Consider the following 9733-nt stretch of genomic DNA (forward strand, 5'->3'; position numbering starts at 1 on the left):
AAATTGTTAACAGACACTTTTTTTTTGCTTCTCCCTCATTGGGAATTGTCGCTTTAGAAACCAGAAGTCACTCGGAGTTTACTCAGTCCTGGTGGCAAAGTTTAATTTTTCCGATGAGTGAAAAGCATGTCCCCCCAGTTCTGAACTCCTCCACCCTAGCGAAAAGACCTTTGCTATTCGCTGTATCTAAAGTCCCTCATAATTTTATAAAACTCTATAATATCCTCCCATAATCTCCTACATTCTAGTGAAAAACTCCCAGTTTATCCAGCCTCTGCTTAAAACTCAAACCCTCCAGTCTTGGTAACATTTACTAATATCCTTCCTATCGCATGGTGACCGAAACACTGTGCTCCAAAAGTGACCTTACCAACATCTTGACCAACCTCAACATCACGTCTCAACTCCTTTACTGAGCAATGAGGGCAAACATGCTAAACAACTTATTAACCACCCTGTTTACCTGTGACACAACTTTCAAAGAATTATGTACCTGAATTCCTCGGTTCCTCTGTTCAAAACCGCCACTCAGGGCCTGACTATTAACTGTGAAAGTTCCACCTTCGATTGTTTTACTAATGTCTTGCATTTATTCAAATTGAACTACATCTGCCACTCCTCAGAAAGGGTACCTATGGTCTGCTGAGGACGTTAGAGAGCAGCACATTAAAATATTGCAGTTTGGCGTTTTCTGACAGTTGCCAGTGAATGCTGAGCTCAAAATCCATGTGGACATGAAACAGTTAGCTAATGGATTGCAGAGTGGAACCAATTTTGTGTCCTCAGCAGACAACAGCTTGGCAAAGCCATCAAGCTTAACACCAATGTTAGTTTTGGCAGATATGCCTTGGTTAGATCTCAAGACTGTAAACATGTTTGTTAACTTCTCAACACCTCATCTTTGGTATATTGAATTAGTTTTATTGTGTATCATCCAGTCAGGAGGTAGGTCAAATATTCTGGAAGGGAAGGGAGTTAGTTGTCATATAGATGCCATCTTTACGCATGGGACCCTGGCACACATTTTGTGAAGTTCTGAAAGTGTTAAAGGAACCGCGTTTCATCTTAAATGAAAAATAGGATTTGGCAAAAACCATCATTAAATTCTGAGGACGCAAAACACAACAAAATTCAAAATGATAGACTTTCATAAAACAGAAAGCCATCAGTGACATCCCAAAGCCAACAACATTGAAGAAGTTCAGGGATCTCTTGGATCTGGCCAATCAGGACGGGTTTAGAGGGAAAAAGGGCCAAGTGCTGGTGAGTAGGACTAGGTCAGATAGGGATATCTGGTCAGCATGGATACTAGGACTAAAGGGTCTGTTTCCATGCTGTACGACTCATGACCAGCCTTGGACCTCAAATTCACTTTCCTGCCAGCTCCTCATTGCCCTCAACTCCCCGCTATTTCAAACATCTACCTTCTCCTTAAAATTCTTCCAATAATCCACTTACAACTCTCTAGGGTGGAGAATTTCTGACATTCACTGCACTCTGGGAGAAGGAATTCCTTTGCATCTCAGGTTTTAAAGAAGTGCCCCCTTTATTCTGTAACTAAGCCAGAGTAGAAGGCTCGGCCTGCTGGTGGACATGTCTTCTCAATGTCGGGCCTCCCTCAGAATCTTGCATGTCTTAATAAAATCACCTCACATTCTTCTAAACTCTGCTGAATCAAAGCCAAATCTGCTTAGCTGTTCTTGAAACATCAACCCTTCATCCCAGGAGTCAACCAAATGAATCTTTTTTTTTTAAACTGCCTCCAACATCAATACATGACTTTTAAAATATTGGGACCAAACATGTTCACATACTCCAAACACAGCCTCACCAACGCCGTATACAGCTCTAACAAGTCTCAGCTGTTTGTAAATTCCAGCTGGTAGCAATACAAAACCACCCTTCCATTTCCATTTTTGATTAATTACTGCACCTGCAAACCACAATAACATTGTGTGGTTCATGTACAAGAACACGGAGATTCCCATTAGTGAATCAGATGTGCTTTTTCCTACAATGTCCTTTCAGGAAGAAAATCTGCCACCCTCACCTGGTCTGGCCTAAATGTGACTCCAGACGCACAACCCTCTGAACAATTAGGGATGGGTAATAAATGCTAGCCTGGTCAGCAACACCTACATCACATGAATGAACAAAAGACTGGGGCTGATTGTCGGTAAGAGCAGCTCATTGACACAATGGGCCAAATGACCAGCTTCAATGGCTCAAACCATTCCATGTTTCTCCATGCCCCCCATGCCATTCATTTTGCGTGACTAAATAACACCTCCTGCTTTATTATTGCTCAATAGGCTGGGACTTGAAAGTATTGTGGGATCAAACATGAGGCTCTGTCCATTTTATGGTGAATGTTGCAACCTTTTAATACCTTTGGCATTAAATGTGTAATAGCCAATTTTATGTCTTTAAAAAAAAAACACTGGACATAAAGGAAAGTAACAACACGAAGCAAATTGGAAGTTGCATTTAAATCTTGGTAGAAAGACAGATTGTATTTATTTAATGCTTTTTACACATTTTGGGGACTTTAGACCAAAGTATTTTTGAACATAGGATTTGTTACATCACTTATGTCTGACAGTAACTTTCATATTCCTCTGTCTCTTTGTCATTGATCATGCACAGGCTGCTTAGTCTGAACAAATCCACTTAAAATAATAAAATGAGGAAATAGCTTTCTTCAATTTTTTTTAAACAATCTCACCATTAGTATAAACAATAGCTTCTTCTTAAGTGAAGAAGAAAAATACAAAATCAGTATCAGAGTCTAAATTTGCATCATGGAGGTGTCGCCCTTATCAAAACAAGAATTGGGAAGTTAAACCCACTCCCTTGATCAAAAAGGAAACCAGGAAGAGGAAGACTGTTCACTTCGGGTTGTCCACTGGATGGAAACCTTGGGATCAAGTTGGAATTAAGAGGATGAGGGATGGTATTCAGCACATCCAGGCCACCCACTGACCCCATCTCACCCAACCACTCACACCACACTGCAGCATTGAAATGGCTCATGAACAACTTGGAATGATTCTCCCCCTGAACCAAACTCATGGATTCTAGATAGGATGATCCTCTGCTAAATTGTTATTAATCCCTCTGGGCTTTGGGTGGGGCATAAAGATTGGTATGGAGGTTGGGGTGGGGAACAAGGAGTGTTAAAATAATTGGAAATACTGTCCAGGCACAAGAGAACTTGGCTCAAGGCACAGATTGCGTGCGTGGCTCAGTGTTTGTTGGGGTGTGTGTGTGTGTGTGTGTGTGTGTGTGTGTGTGTGTGTGTGTGTGTGTGTGTGTGTGTGTGTGACAACACAACAGAGCTTCTGATCTTAGTCATTCTGCATAAGCCTCAGTGGGACACCAGACCATAAAACCAGCTGCACCTTGGACTGAACTGCGATGCCCCACATGGTTGACATCCCGGAGAAGTCAGTGGCTGGAGGGCCATGGTTTCAGAAGGAGAGCGACTGGATAATCATCAAAACAGGAGATCCCCCTGTTGGAGGGGGGGTTGGAAAGCAGGCTAGGAAGGGGACGGGTCAGCTGCTGAAGTATTTTGGGAAGGGTTTCTTCCAAGATACACACACCCCCCCCAGTGTGGCATCCGGAGCAGCACCATGCCCTACGTCTGTGGCAGTGCCACCCTCAGAGGTGAGCGTGCACAGCGGAGGCTGCTGTTGTGCACAGCCTCCCACATCAGGAGCAGCTCATACGGCCGGAAGCGGTGCACCAGGAGCAGCTCCCGGTAGTAACACGGGTTAAACGAGTCATCTTCGGGGGATGGTACCCAGACCCCAGCCGTCCGGAAACCCATGTGCGACTTGGGGGCCAGGCCCGCTTTCTCCAGGCACATGCCGAAGAACACATCGTCGATGGGGAAGACCTCGATCTCCCGGGCTACGCTGTAAATGACACTGGCTGTGTGCCGCGACATGAGGATGCCCCCTCCGCCAGCGTAAGGTGGGTAGGACTGGGAGGAGGTCACCACCTCAGGGATATAGTACTTGCTCCACCTCTCTCGGATGGGGCCCACACCGGCGATGAGATGTCCCACGTAGAGATGCTGGCCTCCTTTCTTACCAGCTTCCATGCCCTGCAGATACTCCACCATGTTGTCGCTGTTGGCGAAGACATCATCATCTCCATTGAAGATGAACTGGGCCTTGGGACAATAGACGTCCAGCCACTGCAACAGTTTGAACTGCTTGAGGGTCAGGTTGAAGAAGGTGTCCAGGAAGTCCCACTGCAGGATGTCCCGGTGTTGCCGGTTCTCCAGCTCCAACACCCGGTTCAACTTCGCCTGCTCATGTTCATTGGGAGACAGGGCGGTGATGAAGACCCGCTTGATCTGGACCCCTTGGAATCTCCGCTCCTTCCCCCAGGTCCTCCTCACCATGTCCCGTCGGTCGTGATTGAAGGGGTCGGATTTGATCACCAACAGCAGGAAGACATTGTGAGAGTTCTCTGGCCCTCCACATTTCTTGGGCACGTTCTGGATGAGATTGAAATCCCTGCAGTGCTTGTACCTCAGAAAGTCCTTCACATTCTGCGGCTGAACCGCAAATGTTGGCAAACTCGAGACACTCGTGTTTTCTCTGCACGTGGGAATGTGCTTGGGTTTCTCTGTTTGGACAGCAACGAGGTCAGGCAAGCCGACAGGTTGGTGCTCTTCCCGGGACACAACATCAATCGGTTCCGATGGGCTGTTGTGACTGAAAATGTATACCAATCCCAGAGTTCCAATGCACACCAGACCAAACTTTTCAAGCAATCTGAAATGTCTTCGCATTCTGCACCTGTCAGCATAAGGGAGCAAAGGAACAAAAAAAGTCAAAAATTAAAGATAGAAGATAAAGCAAGGACTTGCATTTAAACAGTGCCTTATATCATAAAACATAGGAACAAAATGAGGCCATTCAGCCCATCAAGTAATCTACATTCAGTGAGATCACAGCTCACCTGGTAATCCTGTAGGAGAGTCATAGGACACTGGGGAAGGAGGGATCTGTTCCAGTGGGATAGAATTATACTGGGAGCAGAGTCCTGGTGAATTGCATAACCATGGGTGTGTAGGCCTTTAGACTAAATATGTGTGTGTATGTGTGTAAGGGGGGGTGAAGTTTAGGGGGAAATGAGGGGAGCAGTTGGGATTCAGTTGCATAGAAAATTATAAAAAGCTAAAGTGGAGGAGGGCTAAGCAGAGAGTTATCAAAGTTTCCAGAACAAGAAATAGGACAGAGAGTATGAAAATAGTCAGGGAATCCAGCCTCAGGCATAAGGAGGTAAGGGGACAACTATGAGGAAGGGAGGGAGTCAACACAGCCCCAAGGGGTGTTAGTACACACAGTGTATGAAACAAGATAAATTAGCTTGTAGCACAGATTGAAATCAGTGGGTACAATGCTGCGTAAATCACAGAGATGTGGCTGCAATGGGGATTAGGGCTGGGAACTAAATATCCAAGGACACATATCCAAACAAAAAAGGACAGGCAGATGGGTAGAGGGGCTCAGGTTGCCTCATTAGTAAGAAATTAGCAAGTAATGGTATAGAAGGTGCAGAATCAGTCTAGGTAGGGTCAGGGAACCACAATGGGAAAACAAAAGATGGTGACGGGCATTACGTACGTTTCTCCTAGTCAGGATGTAGGAAAGAAAATAAATCAGGAAATAGAAAAGACACATTAGAAAGGCCTATTACAATAATCATGGGGGACGTCAATATGCAGAAAGATTGTGAAAAACAGTTGACAGCAGATCTAAGAAAAGAAAGGAAATTTGTGGAATGCCTATAAGATTTTTTGGGGAGCAGCTTGTGGTAGAGCCCACTAGAGAATAGGCAATTCTGGATTGGGTGATGTGTCATGAGACAGATTTGATTAGGGAGCTTAAAGTGAAGGAATCCCTAGGAGGCAGTGACTATAATATGATAGAATTCACCCCACAGTTTGAAAGGGGGAAAACTGGAATCAGATGTCATGTGGTTACATTTGTAAGGGTAACTGGATTAAAAGGTGGGTCAACATCCTGGAATTCCCTCCCTAACAGCATGGAGAGTTAACCCAGAGCAGGTGGTTCTCAAGGGCAACTAGGGATGGGCAACAAAAGCTGGTCAGTCAACGACACCCTCATCCTATGAACGCACACACAAACAAGGTGGCTGCAAAAGGACTTGGACAGGTAAAGACTGTGGGCGAACAAGTGACAGACTGAATACAATGTGGGAAAGTGCAAGGTTATGCACTTTGGTTGGAAGGATAGAGGCATAGCCTTTCCTCATGTGGAAAATAGCCTTCGGAAATCTGAAGCCCAAGGGATTGGAGAGTCCCAGTTCAGGATTCCCGTCAGGTTAATATGCTGCTTCGGCTGGCAATTAGGAAGGCAGAGGAAAGCTATCCATAAGCCAGTCACATAAATGAATTAGAAATAAATAATGAGAAACACAGGGTAGCTATAAAATTGTCATGAGTGAAGTAGTTATGAGATTATAGATTCCGTAAGTAGTGCATCTTTCTGTAAATGGATGCAGGGAGCCTCAATTTAATTGGCGAGCAAACATCTTGACATTAAATGGCATAACCATCACTGAAACCCCCACTATCATCATCCTGGGAGTTACCATGGATCCAAAACTCAACTGGATTAGCCAAGTAATTACTGTGGCTTCAAGAGCAGGTCAGAGGCTTGGCATCCTGCAGTGATTAACTCACCTCCTGACTCCCCAAAGTATTCTTTCCAAGACAGCCAGAATACAAGAGCAGAGATGTACTGCGGAGTCTGGTCAGACTGCATTTGGAATATTGAGAGAAGTTTCGGGCCCTGTGTCTAAGGAAAGACACGCTGCATAGGAGGAGATCCAGAGGAAGATTACAAAAATGATACCAGGGATGAAGGACTTGTATATTTCAATAAGGCTGCCACACTTTTTTTTAACCCTAGATTCTAAAGAAAACAGATCAAATCTATTCAACCTCTCCTCACAAGTAAATCCCTCCTTACCTGGTACCAGCCCTAGTGAACCTTCTCCATGGTAAATGTATCTTTCCTTAGAGAAGGAACCCAAAACTGTTCATAAGAAACCTCCCAGTAAATGAAAGGAACCTTTGGGTCAGCCTGTGTATAAAACTCCTGAACCAGTCCCCCCCCACCCTCTCAAAGCCCAAACTATTTATAAATTGGGGCCACGAGTCTAATCCAGAAAGTCGAAACTGGAATATCTAATTTAACATTAAACAACCTACAGGTCATCCTGCTATAACACACCAGCAGCATTCCTCTGCACCCTCGCAGTACAGAACATCACGCTATGGAAAACCGCTGGAGAAAATATGGCAGAAATTTTGCATTGTCCAAACAGTGTCCACAATTCATCAATTGCATTATAGTGAATTCGCAGTGATGTAACACATGTTATACCAGAATGACCTGTACAACACCCAAAGTAAAAAAGGGAGTCCAAACTAAATGAACAAATGAAGGCAAAATACTGCAGATTCTGTAAATCTGAAACAAACACAGAATGCTGGAGAAACTCAGCAGGTCCTATAGCATCTGTGGAGAGAGGTACAGAGTTAATATTTCTAACCCAGTATGATTTCTTCAGATTGAAAGAGGAGAGGCACACATAGGCACAGACAGCAAGAGAGCACAACAGAGCCCGCGAGAGACACAGAAGACAGCTTTTTAAACTCAGTTCTTCTTTTAGCTGCTATATAAAATCATTCTTATGGGAAAGTGATCATTTGGCTGTTTGTTTTAGTGGTTGCTTCTTGATGCGATGTCAGTTCTTCTCCTGATGAGAGGTTGTTGAAGCAGCTTAGAATATTCTGCTAGGGTTAAAAAGGTGTCGGCGAAATAAAAGTTGTTGTGATTGAACACTGCAAACACACCCAAAATGTCAATGTCTGGATCTTCGGGCACCAACTCCTGCCACGCCAAAGGAGTTACCATTGATCAGAATCTCTCTGGATTAGCCAAGTAATTACTGTGACTTCAAAAGCAGGTCAGAGGCTTGGCATCCTGCAGTGATTAACTCATCTCCTGATCCCCAAAATGTTTGTCAAACATCTACAAAAAGTGCAAGTCAGGAATGGGATGGAATACAACAAGAAATATCTGGAAAATCTCAGCAGCTCTGGTGCATAGAATCCCCAAAACGTGGAAAGAGGCCATTCGGCCCAACAAGTCCACACCAACCCTCCAAACAGTAACCCACCCAGGCCCATTCCCTACTCAATATTTACCCCTGACTAATGCACCTAACCTACACATCCCTGAACCCAACTGGCAATTTAGCGTGGCCAATTCACCCTAACCTGCACATCTTTGGATTGTAGGAGGAAACCCACACAGACACGGGGGAGAACATGTAAACTCCACACAGACATGAGAGGCTGGAATCGAACCCAGGTCTCTAGCGCTGTCAGACAGCAGTGCTGCATCCACGGTTTTAACTCTGATTTCTCTCTATAAATGCTGTCAGAGCTGCTGTGATTTTCCAGCAGTTTGTTTTTGTTTCAGGTTTCCAGCATCTACAGTTCTTCTGTTTTATTTGTGGTGGAATTCTGCCCACTTGCCTGGATGGGTGCAGCTGCACAAATACTCAAGAAGCTTGACAGCAACCAGACCAAAGCGGCCTACTTGACACTCCGTAGCAGCACTGTGTATAAGATACACAGCACTGTACCAGGTCCTTAGATAGTACCTTCCAAATCCATGGCCACTTCCATTTCGAAAGGTTCGGGTAGCAAATACATGGGAAGACCACTATGAGCAAGTTCCCCTCCAAATCGCTCATTCTGCCTTGGAAATAGATCACCAGCCTTTCTTAAGGGCAGCTAGGGCTGAGTAACAAACACTGGCCCAGCCAGTAAGATCCATGTCCCAGAGTGAATTAAAACAAAAAGGGTATAAATTAAGGTGTGTGAAGGAGAAAATGGGTCCTCTTTAAGGACAAAGTAAGCAAGACACAAATAAGACAACCCTGTGGGATTTGGCAGGTCGACCAGAGAAGACAATGTAAGAAAAGTGCAGTCAGTTTCTGAAGTTATGGACTTCAATCTTGATACCTTGAGGCTACAAAGTGGTGAAGTGGCAGATGAGTTGTTTCTCAAACTTGCTGCATTGGAACACTATCAAGTTCAGGACAGAAACGTTAGCATAACAGAAGGTGGATTACTGACATGGCAAGCAACTGGGAGGCTGGGTTACCACAAAGGATGAAGCAGAGGTGCTCTGCAAGGCAGTTACCCACTCTACGTTTAATCTCACCAATGTAAAGGAGAGCAGTGAATACAATTTACAGAATCGAAAGAAGTCTCCAAAAAATGCTGCTTCTCCTGTTCGGGGCCTTGGTCAGTGAGGAGGGAGGAAGTGAATGGGCAAGTACAGGGAGCGAAGGCATGTTAAGGAGTGATGGTGGAGTAGGTCGGGTGTCACGGAGTGAATGGCCCTTTTGGAATGCTGACAGTGGCGGGGAACGGGGAAGGTCTGTTTGGATCGTGGCATCCTGCTGGGAGGTGGCGGGAATGCCAGAGAATGATCCTTTGATTGTGGAGACTAGTGGGTCGGAAAGTGAGGAGAGGAACCTTGTTGAGGGTTGTTCCAGGAAGCAGGGGAACAGGTGAGAGAAAAAGAATGGGTTCCCAATGAACACAGTCCGCCGATTTCTCGGCAACAAACCCAAACAAGCAGACAAAACACGTCCAGAAACCCCA

General features: G+C 44.9%; 1 protein-coding gene across 1 annotated transcript; it reads right to left on the reverse strand.

Moving 5' to 3' along the window:
* Nucleotides 1-2474: 2474 nt before the first annotated feature.
* Nucleotides 2475-6762, reverse strand: LOC122565439 (N-acetyllactosaminide beta-1,3-N-acetylglucosaminyltransferase 3-like). Its single transcript, XM_043721424.1, has 2 exons — nt 6728-6762; nt 2475-4814 (listed from the first exon to the last, which is right to left on the reverse strand). Exon 2 carries the CDS (start codon nt 4805-4807, stop codon nt 3641-3643), a length of 1167 nt encoding a protein of 388 aa, XP_043577359.1. The 5' UTR covers nt 4808-4814; nt 6728-6762; the 3' UTR covers nt 2475-3640.
* Between the last annotated feature and the right edge of the window lie 2971 nt (nt 6763-9733).

This window comes from Chiloscyllium plagiosum, chromosome 31 (assembly GCF_004010195.1).
Source record: "Chiloscyllium plagiosum isolate BGI_BamShark_2017 chromosome 31, ASM401019v2, whole genome shotgun sequence".
Taxonomy (NCBI): Eukaryota; Metazoa; Chordata; class Chondrichthyes; order Orectolobiformes; family Hemiscylliidae; genus Chiloscyllium; species Chiloscyllium plagiosum.